The sequence below is a fragment of the Grammomys surdaster genome, unplaced genomic scaffold (assembly GCF_004785775.1).
Source record: "Grammomys surdaster isolate TR1022 unplaced genomic scaffold, NIH_TR_1.0 174, whole genome shotgun sequence".
Classification (NCBI taxonomy): Eukaryota; Metazoa; Chordata; class Mammalia; order Rodentia; family Muridae; genus Grammomys; species Grammomys surdaster.
In genome coordinates, this window is record NW_021604622.1 from 7,520,971 (window position 1) to 7,543,628 (window position 22,658).

General features: G+C 45.6%; 1 protein-coding gene across 2 annotated transcripts in view; it reads left to right on the forward strand.

Annotated features, from left to right (window-relative positions):
* Nucleotides 1–22,658, forward strand: part of Mtmr12 (myotubularin related protein 12) — a 67,418-nt gene that overhangs the window by 7,770 nt on the left and 36,990 nt on the right. For both annotated transcript variants that reach the window (XM_028767656.1, XM_028767658.1), the window contains exons 2-4: nucleotides 17,286–17,346; nucleotides 19,874–20,019; nucleotides 20,942–21,014. In XM_028767656.1, the coding sequence (XP_028623489.1) occupies nucleotides 17,286–17,346; nucleotides 19,874–20,019; nucleotides 20,942–21,014 (280 nt within the window). The remainder of the gene's footprint in view (nucleotides 1–17,285; nucleotides 17,347–19,873; nucleotides 20,020–20,941; nucleotides 21,015–22,658) is intronic.

The following is a 22,658-nucleotide window of genomic DNA, read 5'->3' on the forward strand; positions in this document are numbered from 1 at the left end:
GCTCTCTCTACTTCCCAAATGCTGAGATTAAAGTTGCACACCACCATGCCCTGCAAGATGTATTTTATTTTTAAAGATTTATTTTAATTGTGTATGTGAGCATATGAATATGAATGCAAATGCCCACATAGGTCAGAGGTGTTAGATCCCCCTGGAGCTGGGGGTACAGCCACCTGCTCTGGGTGCTGGGAATTGAATTCAGGTTCTGAGGAAAAGCGGTATGTGGTTTTGACCACTGAGCCATCTCTCCAGTACAGATATATTTTATTTTTAGTTAAATTGTACATGTCGTTTTTGGCCAAGACTTGACCTAGAACAAAGAGATGCCCCAGGCAGGCTTCAAACCCTTGGTGGTCTTCTCTGTGTTGGCTCCCAGAAGTCTGCTTTGAACTAGAACAGTCTCTAGCGTTCTGTTGTCTTGGGGAGGAAGACAGAGTGAGCTGGAAGGACACCAGAACCCACCCCCACTCCTACCGCAGCGCCTTTCAAAATATAACTAAAGAAAGCAAAAGCTTGTCAAAGGCTCTGCGTGCTGGCGGCTCCTTTAAGGCTCTCCTGTTTTCCAGCTGGAGAATTGAAATGGTAGTAACACCCTTCTTAAACCATAGGTGTGACTGTTCGTAACTCACTTCCCTAGAGGGAAGGCACTGGGCAGGGTACTTGGCACATAGGCTTCAATAAGTATAGGTGGTGTTGTCCCTCCTCCTCCTCCTCCTCCTGCTTCTCCCCCTGCTCTTCCTCCTGCTCCTCCTCCTCCTCCTCTTCCACTGGGGTGTTCCGTACAGTGCTTGGTCAGTCATCTTAGAGGATGGAACTCTTCGTGGCTAAGATGTTAATAAGTGGAGTGTTTGATCGTGGTGGTTGCTGTGGTGCCATGACAGGAGAGTTCACTGTGGTGACTATTAGGATAGTTTTCACTGTCTCTGAAAGTTTCTTTTCCACTTTTTTGTTCCTTTATACAGTTGAGAATGATTTGATTATATTTAAAATTCTGACCTAATGAGAACACAGTGGTCAGCTTTTTTCTCTATTAACATATGGCCTTTGGCATTTTGCTAGTTTCATTGTGTGGTGTGGATAGACTTTTCCTCTTTACTCACTTCTGTCAGGCTTTCTTGTCAGAGGCCACATTTTGTCCTTTATCACGTGTGTCCAGTGACTCATTTAAGGTACAAGTGAATCAAATGAAGTCATAATTAGCTTAAGCAAAAGAAAATGACTTCTGTTTATATCAGAGGCATTTGCAAAACGATGCTGATTTGGTTTCATAGTTGAATAGCACAGATAATACCAGCTTGTCTCTGTGTCTGTCCTGCATCATGCGGTTGATGGGGAGCCTTTCACAGGTGGCCTTTGCCGCCTCTATTGCTTGCTTTTGGGGAAGGAGCCAAACACCAGGGTTTAAGTATTCGTGAGGGAGGGCAAGGAAGCTGTCGTTTAGAGTGCTGTGGCCTACCTTTCTGTAAGGTCAGGTGACCAGCCTCTATTTCAGTTCTGACCTGCTGGGTTTTCATATTTGCCTTTGGTAGGAATTTTAAGAAAACCAAAACACCCAAGAACGTGGTATTGTGATTCAAGCCTGCAGCTAAGTCCTTTAGTAGCCGAGACAAGGGAATCTTGACTTTGAAGACAGCTCAGTCAGGTTATACAGTGAGTTCAAGGCTAGCCTTTGCAACATTGTAAGTTCCTGTCTTTAAAAACAAAGCAATCCAAGCCAAAAAACAAAACAAAACAAAAAAAACAACAACCAAGAACAGCCTGAAAAAAGTTTGTTCTTCAAATGAAAAAAGTCTTACTGTGTTAATGCCTTTTCTCTAGAAATCGGGTCCAGTGAGAATGATTTATTCATTCTTGGTCTGTGAGCACACATTCCCTCTCTAAGCAAACTTCTACCTCAGCACTCTCCCTAGTGTCCAGTCTGTGGTGGGGGGGCACTCTTATTTTGAGGAGGGTGTTGATCTTATTCTTTTTTTTTAATTGGATATTTTCTTTATTTACATTTCAAATGTTATCCCCTTTCTAGGTCTCCCCTTCAGAAACTCCCTATCTCATCCCCCTCCCTCTGCCTTTATGGTGGTGCTCCACCCCCTCCCCCCACTCCTGTCTTCCTGTCCTGGTATTCCCCTACACTGGGGCATTGAGCCTTCACAGGACCAAGGACATCTCCTCCCATTGATGCCCAACAAAGCCATCCTCTGCTACATACGTGGTTGGAGCCAGGGATACCTCCATGTGTACTCTTTGGTTGGTGGTTTAGTCCCTGGGAGCTGGGGGTGGGGGTAGAGTCTGGTCAGTTGACACTGTTGCTCCCCCATGGGGCTGCAGATCCCCTCAGCTCCTTCAGTCCCTTCTCCAACTCCTCCATTGGGGACCCCACGCTCAGTCCAATGGTTGGCTGCTAGCATCCGCCTCTGTATTTGTCAGGCTCTAGCAGAGCCTCTCAGGAGACAGCTGTACCAGGATCCTGTCAGCAAGCCCTTCTTAGCGTCTGCAATAGTGTCTGGGTTTGGTGACTGTATATGGGATGGATGCCCAGGTGGGACAGTGGAGGACGCTCTTAAAGAAGAGAATCTGGGGCTCTGGCTGCTTAAGCCATTTACCAAGTACCTCAGCTTTGTCCCCAAGGCCCTTGTTTGGGCTGCATGTTTATACTTCATGCCTTTTCCTTTGATACGATCTGTTGGCCATTCTTCTTTACCTCTACCTCTCTGCCTGCCTGCTCGTCATTGTCCTGCCTGCCCCCCCCCCCCTTGCTTGCTCCACCTCAGCTTGCTTAGCTTAGCTTCAAGGTCACCTGCCCAATGATCACTGTTCTCTACCTGCATGGCCCATGTCAAAAGTGACAAGACAACCCCCAGGGTCCCTCTGTGTTGTGCCTAAGAGCTCAGTATGTGGCAGACAGAAGGTAGAGGCATTGTGGTGTGCATGACAGCCCCTAAGGAATAAACTGGTCACTGTGGGAATTTGGGAATGAGAAGAAGGTGCCATGATATCATAGAAGAATCTTGTCTGTGATTCTAGAGGGTTTTGGTCCTGCTCCAACCTCTTGATGGCAACTTTAGACATGGACTTTGCCTTTCTGTCTCTTCTCTCCTGTGACATGGTTAGGTATCTTACCTGCAGGCTTATTTTGAGGATGAAAAGAAATACACGGTGAATATTCTACTCCATGCTAGTCTTGTGGCAGATGCCTAACAGCTTATATATAGGTGCTTTTATTATTAATAATAGCTAGAACTGGAAGGTTCTTTATTTATTCAATGTCTTTGTGTACCTACCATTTGCCTAACACTAGATTAAAATTAGGAATCCAAAGAAAGTGCCTATGTGGGAGCTTAACATTCTGTGGGAGAGCCTGCAGGTCTCCAGATGGCTCTCTACAGCACAGAGGTAGGAGCTGCCTAACCTAAAAGAGAGGGATGCCCAGAATGCCCAGAGCAGAGGAGCCTCTGAGCACAGCTTGTGTGAAGGTGGCGTGGGATGTGAGAAAATCAGTTGTACTGTGGGATTTGGTGTGGGAAGGAGGGGCCAATAAGACAGGTAGACTAGAGGGACAGCTTGAAAGCTTACCCGAGTGGATTGGGAATGTGGGGTTGGGGCATCTGCCCCATCTTACCCAATCATGTATTCTCTGCGTGCCGGTGAAAAGGGATACATCCAGAGGGTTTCCAATTCTGGAAGGATGTGTTAGCACTAGGTCAGCCTGGCTCTTAGCAAGCCTACAGGGAACACTATTTGCCCCTCACACCAAGGCTGTTAACTCCCTCAGTTATTTAAGCAACACAGAAGAGTTCTGGGGACCATGGTGGAGAGGGAAGCACAGAAGGAAGGCAGCGCTATGTGTCGCTGCAGCTGCTCTTAGTCACATCCTTAGCGTAGGTTCTGAAGCAGCGTCAACCCAGTACAGCCACCTGTCACCTTCTCCCAACACAGCCATCATTACTTTCAACATATTGACATCAGTGAGCCTCAGTTTTCTGATCTATGAATGGGAATAATAATAACACCATGTAATTCATAAGGATGCTGTTAGTCTTACGTGAAACAGTGCATGGAAGCTGTTACCACAATACTTGGTAGACAGTGTGAATTGTTCTTGGTTAATTCTTACGGCTTTGGTGCTGTTGATGGTTATGGTTTATGGCTTTCATGCTCTGCAAGTGTGCTGTCACTGAGCTACATGGCCAGGCCTGTGTTGTTGTTAATTGTCATTATTCCTCATTACCTCAGAAGCTGCAGTTGTGCTGTGCCTGTCCATGCCTTTGCCTTTCCCGAGTTGAGCATCAGGAAATGGGCTGAGAAGGAGGTCCCCTGAGAGTGTGGACAAGCCCATGATTCTTCTGTAGGTCACCTGTTGGGATTCAGGTACTTGATGGTGACCTTAGACATGGGTCTATCACTTCTTTGAGACTTCTCATTGTAGAATTTGGATGTCTTTCTTGAGAGCTAGTTTTGAAGATGAGAAGAAATAAACCGCAATTCACCCAGATCTGGATTGACAGGTGTCTTCTGTCTAGTTGGAGTATGACACCTCCTGTGGCCACCCTCACTGTCTACCCAGGCCTCCTTGCCTGTGCTTTGCCTTTTCATGGGAGTTCATAGTTTCTTTGATGTTTTTCTGCAACGGTATCTTATGCTCAGGACTTTGGGGAAAGGCCTGGGATTCAGGCAGGGTGAGAAATCTTGGGACTAACCGCCCCCAGTTTAGCTTGGTTTCCTTCTCTGAGGTCAGCCTCTCAACTTCCTGACAGTACACTCTTTCCCTCATCATCTCTAAGCAAAGCAGTCGCAGCCTCCAGAGGTTCCCTTGTGGGAGCCCCTGTGACAGCATCTTCATTTGTATGTAGACCTTCCCTGTCTAGAACCCTTCTTAGGCTTCCTGTCTACACTGCCTTGAGATCTCTGCATGGCCCAGCAGGAGGGGCAGTGTCTAGTGCAGCTTCCATTTCTCCAGCTCGGGGACCTCTTCATGTGGCCTCCGGAGAGCCACTTGCTGGTGGTTTGGTTAAGAAAGCCTGAGCTTGGATTTCTAGGCCTGCTCTGTGGATATTTCTTTCTGTGTGACCCACAGTGTCCCATTTCCTGGTTTTAGAGAATTACATTTTCTGATTTTAGAGGTTGTAGGTTTGCTTTTTCTTTTCTTTCTTTTCTTCTCTTTTTTTGAGACAGTGTTTCCCTGTAAGCCCTGGCTGTCCTGGAACTAGCTCTGCAGACCAGGTCGGCCTTGAACTCAGAGTTCTGCCTGCCTCTGCCTCCCAAGTATAGGGATCAAAGGTGTGCACCACCTCGGGATCCTTTTGAGACTCAGATATGTAAAATAAAACAACAACAACAACATAAGATTCAGATAAGTCCCAGGGACAGGGAAGGTCATGGATTGGAAAGGGAGACTTTTTTTAAACTTCAAAATTTAAGGGACATTAAATACAACCAAATGAGAAACGTAGACAGGGGAGAGAAAAGAGGTGAGGTGCAGTTTGTAAGGCTCTTGGAGTCTTCTCTGGTCTTTCCTCCTGGCAGGCAGCATCTGCCTTTCTTCTCACCGTTCATCTGCCTTTCTAGGTGCAGGTTGCGGCAGCTCCGCTCTTGCTGATGCAGGTCTCTGCCCTTCTGTATAGCTGTGTGTCTGTTTTTCCAGCAGAGAAAGGCTGAAGCCCCTAATCAAGACTCTTGTGCTGTCCGCTGACAGATCGTGATACATGAGGCCTGTTTCAGGATAGGATCTCTTCTCAGAAGGCAGCTGCAGGGAAGCATCATCTGAGTAGCTTTTGGATGCCTCCTGGGAAGGGAGATGGAGGATTCTAGATTAGGCCCACATTGATTCTTTAGCATTGACCCCTGATCAATCTTAATGCTCTGTAATCAGATTTGGCCTGAGGTACTTTGTCCCTTAATGATTCTTTTTGTTATCACAGTTGTAGTTTTTAAACCAGTGACTTGTTAGATGCCTGGAACACCCCTCACCCCTGTGTGTGTGTGTGTGCACGTGTGTGTGTGTGTGTGTGTGTGTGTGTGTGCCTGCCTCAGGCATCAAGCATTGGCCATGGCTCACAGAATGTAAGAGAATCCAGCTAACTGATGAAGTCACACGTGCGGGCCCTGAGGTTTACATTGGTATTCATGTCTTTTTCCTTGTTACTTGAATTTCTTACTCTGGAGAATGTGCCTGGTCTGGTGACCCTTCCAAAGAACTATGAATGAGCGATGCTTTCACTTTCTTTAGTAAATGATCAACTGTTGGAAGAGCAAAAGGTCTAGGGTGCATTCCTGGGAGCAGTGATATCTTCAAACCAAACCAAACCAAACCAATCAGATGTAATCAATCGGTGGAATGCTGCCTAGCATGGAGCCCTGTGCTAAGCGGGGTGGGGTAGTGCATACTGTAACTCAAACATTTGCAAGGTAGAAGCATCCTTATCTACACAGTAAGTTCAGGGCCACTGTGGGCTATGTGGACCCTGTCTCAGACAAAATAAAAAAATTTTAAGCAAAAACATTAAGGGTCAGGAATGCTAGAGCTGGTGTCAGGGCTCACCATCTATTTGGCCTTGGGAACCTTGGGGAGTTTAGCCTTTTGAAATTTTATTGGCCTTATCTGTAAAGCGCAGGTGAGAATGCCTCACACTCACAGGTGTGGCCAACCTGAAGCATCAGGCTGTGTCCCAGTATAATTGTAAATACTGGCCAACATATTTCTAGATGACAGCATCTGTGCAGTGTCAGAAGGTTGGGGAACTATGTGAAAATAAATGACACAGGCAAGACATCTCTCAGTGGACACTGTGAGCACCAACACATTGTATTCAGATGTTTTAGACAACAGATGCTTAGTCTGGAAATGCTAGTCTCCAATTAGCCTTCTAATGAAGGCTTCTAATGAAGAGGTCTTCTAGCTGAAACTGATTTGTATGTGTGAACAGGAGAGTCCTTAAAGGCCGGGTATGTAGTTATATCTGTATGGTATTGTTACCTTGAACCAGACAGATTGTCAGTTTCTTACTGCATGTCTGTCTACCTGTCTGCCTTCAGATGCTCTTCTGTTGGCTTATTACCAGAGAGATTGGTCCTGTAATGGCCCGAAGCAGTGTACATAGTTAGTAGAGTAGAGCTGTGGTCAGCAACAAAGCCGTTATCCTGCCCTGCTTTTTGAGTCAGGAGGCTCAGGGAATGAGTCTGCCAGCAAGACTGTCTCTGAGGGAGCCAGGCTTCTACAAGCACCTCCAAGAATCTAGCTCCCTAGAACAGACTGATGTGTGGATTTATCTAGAAGATAGTCTGTACCATTGGTGAGACAATGTCTGTTTAAAATCTGAACTTGGACAAGCCCCTATTCTATCAGTGAAGCTTAAACATATTTCAGAAAGTCAGGTAACAGTTTGATAATATCTGGCTCTAGCCATTTGTAGTGTACAGCTTACTATCAATGTACTAAATAACTAATTATCTGAGGAGTAAAAAAGTTAAGATTTGTTTTGGCTTGTGTTTTTGGAGGCTCTAGTTTAGGATTGGTTGGCCTTGTTTTTTTTTTCCTGTGATGAGGTAGCACATCATGGGACAAGTGTGTGGTGGGACAAAGCTGTTGACCTCTTTGCAGAAGGGACCAGGGGCCCATCGTCTTCATTGAGGGGTGCCTCAGACTTCCACTATGCCATGCTTCCTCAAGTTTCTATCACCTTCCAATTCCACCAAACCAGCATTGGGACCTTTTACATAGGGGCCTTTGATGGACAGGCTAGAGTCCAGCCATAGCACTTGGGAGTTTTTAGTAGAGCTGTTGTTGTCCTCTTCCAATAACTATGCCTAGCACTGAAAAATATTGCCCAGAAAGGGAATTATTTTTTATTGTATGTTTTGCCGTATATGGTCTCTCAGTAGACTTTCATTGACAATTGACTACCTGTCAAGGGTAAGAGTTGAAACTAAAACCCAGAAGATACAGTCTAAGGCCTGACTTGGCATCACTTGTTGGTGAGACAGATGAGGTAGGAGGTAACTGCAGTAAAGTCTGGGGACTGCTGTAATAGAAGCATATACAGAGAGGGGCTTGGGCATCCGGAAGAGGGCCTCTTAGTCTTGTGGAAGGCTGGATCAGAGAAAGCTTCATAAAGGAGCTGGACTGTGTGGACAGCGGATTGGATAGAGTACTGGATGGGACAAGGTGAGGGACCTGTATGTACTGTGTGGTCTCAGTAAGCACAAGACTTGAGCGAGTGAGTCACTTAAAGGCAGTAAGACTGGGGTAGTCCTAGGAGCATGCCAGGTGACAGAGGATGATGGCCTAAATAAGAGAGTAATAGGGGAGGGTAGATCTGGACATGTCCTGAAATCAGAGTTTGGGACTTGAGATGCAGGCAGTGGTTAGAGCATGGCTCCCTGGTTCCTTGGGTGGGTTGCTGAGTTAGCCAGATCCTACACACGCCAGCTTCATAAGAGGCAGGATGTGTGTGGTGATGATAAGTTGGCTTTGAAATGTGGGTTTAAAGGACCAAGGGAGATTCCAGTGTGAGTGTCCGTGGGGCTCTTGGGGCATCTGGATCTGGAGCTATGACAGCAGCTCTTGCATGAAGAGCTGTTTGTAGATCATCATCCAAAAGCCATGGGAGTGGGAGGGCTCATCTAGAGAATACAGGGCTTGTGAAGAGGTATTAAGGGACTTGGGTAAGAGTGTTGGCCATTCTACATACAGCTAATTTCTGCCTGTTTTCAGAGCTCAATATAGTGACATTTTTCTGAGGGTGGCTGTCTGTTTCATCCCCTCGTAAAGCCTGGTGTTGTGGTAGGGTACACACCTGAGATCAGGAGGCAGGGGCAGGGGGATCAAAGCTCAAGGTCATCCTCAGCCACACCGTCCATCCAATGGAGGCCAGTCGGGCTCTGCAAGATGCTGCATGTGTTAGGTGTTTTTTCTGTGCTGCCTTGAACCTGGTATTCCTCAGGCACACGTCTTTTATGCTGTGGTAGTGTGTACTCTAAAGAGGTCGAGATGTGTGCTGTGTTGTCTCTGATTACCCTGCCTACACTAGAGCAGGACAGAAGGGATGGCTGTTCAGTAACTCAGAGTATGAGTGTTGACGGGCAGAGGCAGCACCCCAGAGAGGAGGTCTGCAGGCAGAGGCAGGTTGGATTAAAGGTAAGAGCACAGCTTCAGTTACATAGCTGAAGCTAAAGGCCCTCTGCACTTCTCTGCCTCAGTCATTTTTCTTCCTGTGAACAATGAGAGCAGTAAGGGTAATTTGCTATCTTGAAAATTAAATGAAATGTGCAGGTGCAACTTTCTGTGGCTTTTAGTAACTATTGTCTTGATTATCCAAGTAGCCAACAATTTTTTTGTCTGAATATCATAATGAAACAATTCATCTTTTTCCTCCTCTTTTTTTTTTGGTGTGTTGTGATGGCTAGTTTTATGTCAACTTGGTACAGGATAGAGTCATTTGAGAGATGGGATTCTCAACTGAGAAAATGCCTCCCTAAGATTTGTTTGTAGACAAGCTTGATATGGGAAGACCCAGTCCACTGTGGGTGGTGCCATCCCTAGGCTGGAAGTCCTGGGTTCTATAAGAAAGCAGTCTGGATAGAGCAAAGTAGCAAGCAGCACCCTCCCTGGCTGTGTATATCAGCTCCTGCCTCCGGGTTCCTGCCCTGCTTGACTTGCTTCAGTGATGAACAGTGATGTGGAAGCTAAGCCAAATAGACTGTTTCCTCCTCAAGTAGTTTTTGGCCATGATGTTTTATCATAGCAATAGTAACACTAACTAGAACAGGTTTGTATGTACGTTTGCATTTAGCTAGGCACATGTGTGTGCTTATGAGCATGCGTGTGTGTGTGTGTGTGTGTGTGTGTGTGTGTGTAGGCCTGAAGTTAATGACAGTTATCCTCAATTGTTCTTCCATCTCACTCATTAAAATGGGAGGGCTCACCAGTTCAGCCAGTCTTGCTAGCTAATTGTTCTTGGGATCCCGTTTCCACCTACTTACTACAGCTGGAATTAAAATTGGGCCACCACACCCAGCTGGTATTTTAGCTGGGTTCTGGGGCTCAAACTCTGATCCTCACCCTTGCATGGCAAGTGCTTTAATCACTGGGTCATCTCCCCTGCATTTGGTATTCAGGATACTCAGTTTTTGTGGAAGTCATTTCACAACTCTCTGTTATCAGATGTATAGCATGGAGTACTGACTCTTCACTGGAGCCCTGTGATTTTGTCACTCCTCAGAAACTGATCTGAGAAGACAGATTGACAACTCTTGTGGTGCTGGGAATTTCTGTGGGTGTGTCTCCTTTGGGTGACAGTTCTCGGGCTCTCATCTTGTCTGGCATAAACATTGTGAGAAAGGGTGTGTTTCTGACTGAGCATGTGTGGGGGCTTGGATGCTGGGGTAGTGGCAGCTGTAGGCCCTAGGAACTGTTGGTCTTCGCAGTGGAGGCCCAAACAGATGCAGCCAACTCCTTTTGATCTGTGGAAGAAAAGTTTTGGAAATTGACAGGCATATTTTTCATGCCCTTACGCTGTTTTTAAATTAAAACAAACAGAAAGAGTGCCCATACACTAAGATAAACATTGAGATTGGAAGCGAATGAAGTCCAGCCACTCTGGTGGGACCGCTCCTCATTTGGGGCCTTGCCCCATTCCAATTGAGTCCATGTCACTGAAATTTAGCCCAGCTTTAAAAGTCAAGACACACTATGACCCCAGTGACAACACTATTTTGCTATTCTTTTATGCCATAATTGCAAGCTTTGTCTCTTTTTGAATGGAGAGGGACAGGCGTAGGACAGAGCATGTTAGGTCATTTATAACTTACACATGTGTTGACATCTTGTCTCTTTGAAATGCGTTCTCTTTACAAAGTCTGTCTTTGTAACTGTAGAGCCAATTCTGCTTGATTATTAACAATCATACATTTTATTTCCTGTACATCGAACACAGTAGTTAATAAAGTCAGTGAGGAATTCTGTGTCACAATTCATTGTTGTAGGCTTACACTGCTGACTGAGTGTCAGAGGTGAAGGATAGTGTGGTAGAAGGCAGAGGCAGAAGAAACCTGGGTCTGCCTTGGAAACCAAGATGGGGTAAAAGCCTCCACTGCCCAAAGAACAAGACCACTAAAGCGTCAGGTCATTGGCTGCTGTGTAATCTGGTTGTGAGACCCTGGAATGATGCTAGGTTTGTCCATGTAGGCTGCCCTGCTGAAGTTCTTGTGAACCTGTTTCATGAGTGACAGAAGATTAGTGCCACACATGGCATGGCATTATTTAAGGGAATGTTCTTTCCTTGGCATGCTGTGCCATGGTTAGAATATTTGGTGATGCCAGTTATACCAATGGCCACATCTAGTTGTGAGGTTTTTTAAAAAAATTATTTTTAGATTTATTTATTTATTTTATGTATGTAAGTACACTGCTGCTCTCTTCAGACATTGGCATTGGATCCCATTACAGATTGTTGTAAGCCACCATGTGGTTGCTGGGACTTGAACTCAGACCCTCTGGAAGAGCAGTCGGTGCTCTGAACCGCTGAGCCGTCTCTCCAGCTCTGGCTGCTGTTTCTTAATCTCCCATTAAGTTTTTTTTTTTTTTTAATCTCTTGTTCATTTCAGAATCTGCTCATTAGGAAACTTAAAGTTATTTTTCAGTTCTAAATGTTATTTGAGACAGAGTTGTACTTGTAACCCAGACTGGCCTAAAGTTCACTGTTGTCAAGACTGGTTTCAAACTCTTATTGTTCCACCTGCCTAGAGCTTCAGAAGGCATGGATTTCAGTGATTTACCATGCTTGGCTTTTAAGTATGTGGTGTGTGCGTGTGCGTGTGTGTTTTAAAATATATATATTTATTTTTATTTTATGTGTTTCAGTGTTTTGGCTGCCCGTGTATATGTGTACCATGTACACGCAGTACTCACAGAGGTTGGAAAGGCAGTTAGATCTCTTGGAACTAGAGTTACAGACAGTTGTGTGCTGCCATGCTGGACTGACTGAACCTGGGTCCTTTGCAAGTGCAGCAAGGGCTCCTAACTAGAGAGCCATATCTCTAGCCCCCTCATTTCAAAGTTTTGAGACAGGGTCTCACTTGGCACCCAGGCTGCCCTTGAGCACGTGATCCTTCTGCCTCTCCCTCCTAAGCACTGGAATTAATTTACTTTGGCTGGAAATTAAAAATAAAATATAAGAAGTATGAACTCGACTTTTAATTATTAATTAATTCAACAAACTCTTTGAGTATTTACCGTGTATCAGACCGCCATTAGATTTTAGGGACAAAAACTTGCCCCAAAGGGCTTACTGACTTTAAAGATGGGTAATTATACAAGAGGGAGAGAGACACAGGAGGCTGGAGGGACCTGGCAACAGAGAAGGTTCCCCTGAGGAAATGATTTTGCACTGAGCTACACAAAAAAATTCTCAGTGACAAAGAGAGATAGGAAGCCACTCAAAGCAAGAGGAAATGCCTGTGGAGACAACTCCGGATGAGAGGGTGTGAGAGAGATGCATGGGCTGAAAGAAGACCGAGTCTCCAGTATGGTGATGAGGGCATGATAGGAGGCAGACCGGTCACATAGGTGTGGACCAGCTTGAATAGGGCTTCACAGTCTTTCTCCCATGCCTAAGCCAGAGCAGGCTGTGTTCTGAAGAGGTCTCTACTTGAGGGTGGAGAGTGGATTAGAAAGAAAGCAAATGCAAGCAGTCTAGTTGGAAAGGTATTGTGTGGTGTGGGTAGAGATGAGGCTACCTCCAAAAGGATGGTTCTGTTAGACAGAAGACAGTAGCATGGACTGTGGGTACCCTTAACAGGTGATGCTGATAGAATTTGATAGTGTTAGAGAGGCTGGTTGGAGGAGGTATAAAAGGGTACTCTTAGGATGACCATTAGGCTGTATGCAAATGGAAGTGTTGTCTTGCCCAGACAGTACATACACAGCAGCATTAATTAGGGTTGGAGCACAGTGAACCATTGAACTCTCCAGAGTTGGGATGGCAACCAAGTGATTGATGTTTTACACAATGGAGTAAGTCCTCAGGGATCACTAGGGACCACTTCATCATCTGGTATGAATGATGCCCAAAATTTCTTTCCCATACAGCTGGCCAGTGTCATTTTGGTTCATTACTTGTGAAGAGTAGGTGTGATAGTTAATTTGGCTCAGTTTAAGTGGATTTAGAAATGCCTAGGAGATTAGTAAAACACACTTTGGGTATGGTGGTGAAAAATCTCTAGAGTCTGTTAGATCACGGGCCTCTGACCCAATGAATGGATTAATCTCTAGATAGACTTATTCTATGATGGCATTTTGGGAGGTGGTAGGAGACAGGAAGTTGGGACTGGTTAGGAAGTAGGGGGTGTGTCCTTGAGGGCTAAATCTTGTTCTGGTTCCTTGTACACTGTTCTCTCTGCTGCATGTCCATCATGGTGGAAGTGCCTCTGCATGCTGTGTCTTTCCACCCTGATAGACTGACACTCAACTGCGGGCTAATGTAAAATAAATCCTCCATTGATGTTCTTGAGTATTTGACTAGTACTACGGGTCTTTTTTTTTTCTTCCTTCATCTTTGAGGCTGTCTCCTTGCCCCCAGCTATGTTTTTTGATGGGTCTCATGTAGCTGTTCTTGAAGTAATAGAAGATAGCTGAGGGCTTGAACTCCCAAACCTTCCAAGTGCTGAGATTACAGGCTTGTACCACATGCCCAGCTTCTGTGGTCACATATTGTGGTGTTGATCTGATTTCGGGTGAGACTAAGAACTGCTTGACCCATCACCCTGTCTTCCTTGCATTTCTCCGTTTGATACAAGAGACATGGTGGCATTCTGCAAGAGCTCTGAGTAGGTGAGGTTAGACACCGGAGCATGAATTCTACTGCTCCTTAGACCAGTTGATGGCTTCCTCTGGAAAGGACATACTCTAGTGTCTGATGGTTCTTTAAGAAGCTTTCTGTGAGGATTAACTGAGCTAATAAATACAAAACCATTTAAACAAGCCAGGTACTTGTGGCTGAAGGAATGTTTATCACCATTCCTCCGTCTCAGTGAGGCTGTCCCTGTCCTCACTTTGAAAGAGGACTGGAGGAGATTTTGGCATTTGAAGATTGAACAACTTGAGTCCATAGTGTCTACTTGGTCGTGACAACATGGACTAAGGAAGAGACCGTATGTATTTTTATATCAGTAAAACTTACATTTGCATAGTTTGTGGTCATTTGTCCAAGGGGTTCATGGAGACAACAGCTTATGCCTTGGACTAAAACAGCTTGATCGGGAGAAGATGCACAGGTGAAGATGTATTTATTTGAGGTAGGCTCTCATGTACTCCAGGTTGATGGCCATTTGTCCTTAAAACTTAAATTGCTGATCCTCTTTAAAACTCAGTTTCCTCATCTGTGAAGTGGACACAGTCCTGGGGCTGTGAGGAGAATGGGGTACTAATGGGGAGTAAGTATCTGGTATAAATGAAAGCTTTTTAGATGTTGGCAGTTTTGTTAAAGCATGCAGGTAAATTTATCGAACTTTGGTCACTGTGTGCAAAGTTCTACACGTCTGTTATTACTGCTCAGGTCTTAACGACTTTTGACAGCATTCCAAATAGGTGTGGTGTGAGCAGGGTGTTGGTGTAGCTGATTTAGTGTCCTCTGAGACTATTTTCAGATTATTTTCAGCAGCAACAGCATCTTACTGTGTTCTAACCTCTCCTTTCCTGGCTCCAGCGCTGAGGAAGTGTGGTGAATAGTGGCAGTTTCGGTAGGAAGTTGAGGAGGTTAGGATCTGTTGATTTCCTGCCATGCTCTTCTGATATTGAAATCACCACATGCTTCCTGAAATATGTGTTTCTGGGTGACTTTGTTGCTTTTGGGTTTTCTCAAGATTTTGAAATAAGATTGGCTTTCGGTTACCAGCTTGGTGCCAATATCAAAATGTATTTAAAATTATTCCGGGAAGAAGTCAGAACTTTTAAAGCTAAAAGTACTAAGCACAGCCTCTTCATCCATCACTCCAGGAATGTTCTAGATGATTGATAGCATTCTTTGAACATCTTGTTGCCTGTGCTTTGTGTTTTAGAATGCAGACAGTGGGTCTTCCTCCAGGGGGTCTTCCTTCAAAGTTTCTTTATTCCTCCTCTTTCCTTCCGTTGTTTCTTTGTTTTAATTGCTGAGGCATGAGCAATTAGGACTTGTCTCAAGTCCTTATCTTATCGGGGCCTACCCCTGAGCTCTACCCTAGCTTTTCCTTTTCAGCCAAAGCACCGGCTCCTCTCTGCACACACCTGACTGACCTCTGCGGCTTCACCCTTGTGTAGGTTCTCTTGGTGCTGGTGTCACAAGACAAGCAGTACAGCTGTTCACTCTGTCCCTTAGGACCCATCTTTGAGAGTGGGACACTTGTCCCTGTCAGCTAGCCCACTCATGCTTCTGATTCAGCCCTGTGCTTTTTCTTGAATGATGTTTGTTGGAGATAGGAAATTTACATTTCTTCCTGCTTCCCTTGTCTCTTGTTTCCCATGGGAGACAGCCCAGATCCTTAAGGAGGTGCACACGTTACTTAAGACACGCCCATGCCAGCCCTGTTTTCACCTCTTCTCCTCACGGCCTGTCTGGTTACGCACTTCATTTGCTGTCTCTTAGACGGATGTGCGAGTGAGTCTCTGTTCTATGTCCTGCAGTTTGGTGCCTTTAGGACAGTGACCTTCACAGTGCATTGCAAAGGTTTGGTACTCTACTCTGGTTTCCCATGCTGGACTACGTGCACCTGCTTTTCCTTTGATTCCCTGGTTCCAGCACTTGTCCAGGATTCGTTCAAATGACCCATTTTCTATAGATGACCTTCTTCCTGTGTCCAGACACATTTCATTACCTTAAGTTATAGTATATTCTACTTTAAGAAAAATTAAAAAGTTTTCTGTGTGTGCGTGTTTGTGCGCACTCACACGTGCACACACACACACACACACACACACACACACACATACACAAGACTGAGTTTGGAAATGGCAGGGTTAAGAACAGTGTGGAGTTTTAGTTAAGTATTCTGTCTGTGGAGGCCAGGAGCCAATCTGTTGTTTCTGTGCACCATCCACTCTGTTTTTTGAGACAAGGTCCCAGGACTGTAACTGACTGTATAGCCAAGGATGACCTTGAACTCCATTCCCCTGCCTCAACCTTCCAAGTGCTGGGACTTCAGACCAGGGCACCACACCCTGTCATAAAAACATTTTGATTTTTTATTTTAAAATCACATTTGTTTCTTTTGTGGTGTGTTCATTTTTGTGTGATGGCACTAATAAGAAGTCAGAGGACAGCTTGGTTGGGGCAGTTTTCTTCGACTGCATGGTCTTGGGAATGGAACTCCGGTCATCGGGGTTGGTAACGAGTGCTTTTACCCACTGAAGCATTGAGCCCCACTGTTTTATTTTTTAAGATGAGAGTCTCATGTAGCCCAAGCTGGCCTCACGTTTGCTTTCTGGACAAGAGTGACCTTGAGCAACTTGATCCTCCTGCTTCCACTTCCTGAGTGCAGGGATTACTGGCATGTTCTTCCACATCCTGTTTGTATATGTACACATATGTGCAGGCACATATATGCATGTGTGTGCCTGTGAAGGCCACAAGTTGACGCTGGCTGTCTTCTTTAGTTGTCTTCCATGTTATTTTTTTGAGACAGCCTCACTGAGCTGGGCTTACATGTCTAGGTAGACTGGCTAGCCCGTAAGTCTCAGGGATCCTCCTGTCTCTGCCTTCTCAGCCCTGAATACAGGTGCATGCCGCTGTGCCATGCTTATACATGGGTGCTGGGGACAGAATTTAGGTCCTCATGCCTGTGCAGCAAGCACTTTACTGAAGGAGTCATCTCTCTACGTCCTGTTTTTGGTTGGTTGGTTTGCTTTGATGCTGGGGATTGAATCTAGGGCTTTTTTATGTGTGACAGACCACAGCTCCAGCCTCCTGAACATGTATTTTAAAAGTAGCTTGTTAAAGGCTAGTTCAGTGGATAAATGTATTTGCTACTAAGCCTAAAGACCTGTTTGATCATTGGGACTTACATGGTGGAAAGAGAAACCTAGATCCCACCAGTTGTCACCTGACCTACACACATATTCATATTGTGACACATGCTTGTGCTTACATGTGTATACACACAAAATCAGTAACTGTAACATCAGTAGCTTGTTAACTAAAAGTTCTGGAGCATATGCGATAGTTTAATGTGTATTCTGAAAGCATGCCTTCATTGTTATTTTAACCCTTAAACAAAGAAAATCGTTTGCTCTTGTATTTATGTGTTTACTTATTTATTTTTAGGAAATCCACACAAATGAAAAGGAAGTAACAGAGAAGGAAGTCACTCTTCACTTGTTGCCAGGTAACGGCCATGTTATCATATCTCATATATAGCTTGAGGCCAAAAGATTGATTACATCATCCCTAGTGTTGCTATATATAAACTTCTTTGTTTTCATCCTCTAGCACATAACAGTAATAATGTATCCTGACAAAGATGTCAAAGTCTTTAGTAACTATACACCTGGCTCTGGATGTTGCAGCATTTGGAAAGAATTTTCTTTGTTTCCCTTTTCTCCAACCTGATGGAGATAATGGGAAATTCTCACTCCTTTCACAATGCAGTGGGACCTTTTGAGGGTATCCTGCTTGGCTTCATCCATCTTTTCTGGTCTCCAATCTAGAATGTCCCATTCCCTGGAAGAATCCCATGGTCTGCATGCTTTCTTGCTGCCTCAGTCCATAGTTGGTCTCAGGTATCACAGCTGCCGGGCCTCCCAGCACAGGAGTAGGGGAGGAGTGAGGTGGGAGAGGCTCACCTGGGTGTCTGCTGGTGGATTTCAGCGCAGGTACCAGAGATGCTGGGCCACTGGAGCTTTGCTCTGAAGTCATTCATTATGAAGGAGCCTGGGTTGGTTGACTGCTTTTGAGACAGAGGAGAGTGGCTGACGGTCATATTAAAGTTTAATCACTTCTGAGTTCAAGAGCAGAGACCTCCTGGTAGTATATCTCCCTTTGCCACTGGTATACACCTTTTCACATTTTTCCCCAGTCCGAAATCATTTCTTTTTCTAAGTGTTTTGTTTATTTTGAAACTATGTTTCGAATGGCGCAGGCTGGCTTGGGATTCGTAGCCCTTCTGCCTCTGTCTCCAGAATATCGGACTTTCAGATGTACATGCTGTTTTTGTTTTTCCTGTAATATATATTTTTCTGTAACAAGGATGCCTGACTTTTATTTTAGACATTTAAATAATGATTAAAATTTCAAAGGCCTTTTTTTTTCTTTAATGATGGCCTAAACTTTTATTCATCCTTCCTATGGTTGATTTTCCTCCCTCCTTGGAATTCTAGACTCTGAAATTAACCTCTAGTTTTAACTCGATGTTAAATATATTTTCCACCTTATAGAACCTGGCAGCCTCTTGTAAGACAGGTAACTTCCCGGTCCCTTGGCCTAAAATAAGAGACTTTCCAGACCCCAGCTGCATGGCAGACAGCACTGCATGCCATGCTGCAAAAGTTCTTAGCAGATGTGCTGTGGTAGCCACTGCCCACTGGTTTCCTGTCTCCAGTACATGACTCTAGGATGAGGCACTTCTGGTCTTGGGGAGTTGAACTATAAGAAGGCTTATCCACTTATCTTTCACCTTGACCATAGCTAAGGTACTTTTTCTGGGACTGTTTTAAACCCCAAACAGGCCCCAACTTGATTGTTTTCTTCAAACACTGTGGTCTCTCTGAGGCTGACCTAATGACGGGGCCATCTTCAGGTGTTTCCGTAGTGCTTCCGTTGCAGACACTGCCTGCTTGAGTAGGAAGAGGAGATAGTCTGAGTGACTGAAAGCTTAGTCTTCATCTTCATTTGGAAGCTAGATTAAATGAATTTTTAGCCAACAAGTGAATTCCGAGGTGAAGAAAGCCAGAGGGAGACCCTGTAGGAAAGATGGTTGTCTGCTGGGTGACAAGAAAGTTCCTTTGTTTTTCTTTTGTAAAGTTTGCTCTCCATTTCCTGCATGTCCTTCTTTCCTGTCCTTTACCCAAACACCAGGAGGGTTTCTCTGCCTCCATGGAACAGAGCATGCTTCCCTAGCTCCCAGCCCCAGTGGGTTTTGGCTGTGGAGTCTGTCTTCAGGAACTGTAGTGTCTCATGTGGGCTGAGTGCCTGCAGATGGAGCGCGGGAAGTGGCCCATAGAGAGGAAGTGCTTTGAACTAAGAGACAGTCCTCACCCCACCCCTCCCCTCCGCACCCCACCCCACCCCACCCCATCCCACTCCCATGGCTGCCTTTCCCCTCTCATCCTCCAGCATGGAGTCAGGATGAGATGCAGGTGTTAAGGCTTCAACACCCCTGTCATCCAAGGAAGCTACCCAGAAGCCCTGGCTTATGCAGGGGAAGGGGTGAGCTGGCCAACCTGTGGCCTTTGCTTCACTCAGAGTGTCATTGCTGTGAGACACCTGCTGGGCAATGAACACCATCATCTACACTAGAGAAGGTAGCTGAAAGTGGGCGCATCCCAGCACGAGGATTCCTGAGAAGTTAGGCCAGCCCAGGCTACATAGTGAGCTCAAAGCCATGTGTGTAATATAGTGAGACCCAGGCTCCAAACCAGGGAGAGAGAAGAGGCTTGACATGAGGATCAGCTGGGTGGAAACTCCCATTCTCATGATGAGAGGTCAGAGGAATCCCGGCATGAAGATGTCCCCGAGCCAGTCAGTGACTTTCCTTGCTCTGCCTCAGTTTCTCTCCTCAGTTTGCAGCTCTTCTTCTTTGGAGTGAGCTGTATTGTGTATTTGTTTGTCCCTGTGTAAACAGTGGGAAAGCTTAGTGCTCACATTCCGTGCATTCCCTGAGGCTTCTGAGGAGAGCTTGCTTTGGCTTTCATCAGGTGAACAACTGCTCTGTGAAGCCAGCACAGTCCTGAAGTATGTGCAGGAAGATTCCTGTCAGCGCGGCGTCTATGGGAGGCTCGTCTGCACGGACTTCAAGATTTCCTTCTTGGGGGATGAAGACTCGGCCTTGGATAATGGTGGGGTATGTATGAACTGCATTTGCTAGGTAGGGAAGTGCAGGTGAGACTCCATTGGTTTGCCCGCACCTTCTCCCTCCTCCCAACAAAAACCAAGGACCAGTGTCTCCTATCAGTGCTTGCCCTTCAGGGGCTCCTTCCGCCTGGAGGACCACCTAGAAATTGCCACCCGTTCTTCATGATTCCCTTGCTTTTGCCCTTATAAGTTGACACCATCAACTTTTTCCCAATTTCTTCTGCATTCAGCACAGCGTGAGTCACTTGTTGGAATAACCTCACACACACACAGTTCCTCATGTTTCCTCTCTGCTAAGCACTTTCACAGATTCGGGAACCGAAGGCTGAGTGAAACTGATGAAGAGTGCAGCCTTTGAGCTTGGGTTGTTTCTGTTTGATCTGAACCTAGTTGCAGGGTCAGTGTGAGACTTGTGTCTACTTAGGAGTGAGCCGTAGGAGAGGAACAGCTGTGTTTCCCAGTGGAAACTTACCAGGGCTCTGCCGGACTGACCCCATGTGTCAGCTGCTCTGGACCCCTTTGCTTTGTTCAAGGCTGGCCATCTGCTGCAGAGCTTGGCTCCTAGTCCCGAGCACAGGCAGCTTTGCCAAAACACACGACCCTCCCAGCGTTTCCCACAGCTTTCCAGGGAGCTTTGCTTTCACCTGTTTGCATTTTTGTGCAGAAATACTGTCATGTCCTCACTTGATTTGGGGGCACAGTGGGTTTGCTGGGTGCAGCCCACAAGTGGCATGTTCTTCCTGGGTTAAAACAGCTGGTCCCCGGGGATTCTCTTGCATGGACTGCTGCATCCCTGCCTTTGGGGGATGTGGTGGCTGCCTCAGTTGCTCAGTGCCCAGTGGAGAACAGTGATTTAAAGGAGTCACCCTTCTTGTTTCCTTTGATTTTTTTTTTTCTTTTTCCCTTTTTAGGAAACTCAGTTTAAGAATAAGATCATAGGAGTAAATGATGTTCCACTGCACTGTGTGGATCAGATTTATGGAGGTGAGTGTCTCCTTCCCCTGCCCTCCCCAGAATGTATAGCAATGATGATGGTATTTCCAGTCTGCTAAAGTGTTATGTAAGTTCCTGTGTGCAAAGCAGAGTGTGGATGGAAGGTGCAGCATGATCTAGCCTGTGCTTGGTTAGAAGTGAGTACACCGGCCTCGAACCCTCATCTCTCGCTGTCAAATTCTTTTCTCTTCAGGTGTGTGTGTGTGTGTGTGTGTGTGTGTGTGTGTGTGTGTAAGAGAGAGAGAGAGAGAGAGAGAGAGAGAGAGAGAGAGAGAGAGAGAGAGAGAGAGAGAGAGGAAAACTTGCAGGAGCTGTTCGGTTTTTCTTCCTTGCATCCTATGTGTTCTGGGGATAGTGGCAAGCCCCTTTACCCACTGAGCCATTTTGCTGACTCACCTCCTTTTTATGGAGATAATTTTTGTTTCTTTGGTTTTTAGTTTGTTTGTTTTAATGGAACTCACTAGTGTCAACCCTATGGTCTTGCCTCTGGCTCTTCCTCCTGAGTGCTGAGTTTTTAGGAGGAAGCCACCTCACATCTGAAGCCTGTTTTTTTCTAATATTCTGTGTTAAATACTGATCAGATGAGGTTCATTATATGCAAGTAATGGGGATACACTTGATACACATTGTTTGCTTATGTGTCAGTGTCCTTAGAAAAGGAAGAAAAGCTTGAGCCAGGCATGGTACTGCACACCTGTATTCCCAAGAGGCAGAGGCGGGGCCATCTTTGAACTTGAATCTAGCCTGGTCTATAGAGTGAATTCCAGGATAGAAACCTTGCCTCCACTCCTCCCCGCCCCCATGCTTGATTGTATAACATTAGGATGTCCTTTCTGCTGACTTAAGACTGTCCTTCCAAGCCTCACTCTGTTCTGTGTTCTTCATTTTGGGGTTCAGGACATTTTCAGAAATTGTTCAGCCTGGGTTGAAACAGCTGGCACTCACAGGATTTGGTATTCACAGAATATGGTAGCCTCAACACCAGTAGGTGCTGAGTGAGTAGTACAGGCGCTGGAGCAGGGAGAGAGATGTCAAGAGGGGCTCTAGTCATAAATGTAGGAGCCGACTAGCATGAAAAGGTATTCCAGCATGCCCCCTTCCATCCTTTATGATCTCAGCTTTTGCAGTTTTGCAGCTTTTCCCTTTTAAATATTTATTAATTTTTAAATTTTATGTATTTGAGTGTTGGCCTATATGTGTATGCACCACATGCATGCCTGGTGCCTAGGAAGTACAAGTTGGATCTTTAGAACTGAGGTACAGATGGTTTGTGACCTCCCTCCATGTGGGTCCTGGAAACTCACCCTGTCTTCTGGAAGAGCAAGTGCTCTTAACTGCTGTGCTATCTTCCCAGACTCAAGGAGTGTGTGTGTGTGTGTGTGTGTGTGTGTGTGTGTGTGTGAGAGAGAAAGAGAGAGAGACAGACAGACAGAGACAGACAGAGACAGAGAGACAGAGAGAGAGACAGAATGAGAACTCCAATCAATCCCTGGAGCAGGAGCTACAGGCAGTTGTGAACATCTTGACATGAATGTTGGGACTCGAACTCTGACCCTCTGAAAGAGAAGGAAGTGCTTATAGCTGCTGAGCCATTTTTCAGTCCCATCAGAGCTGAGTTTTCTTCAGGCTGTTGGA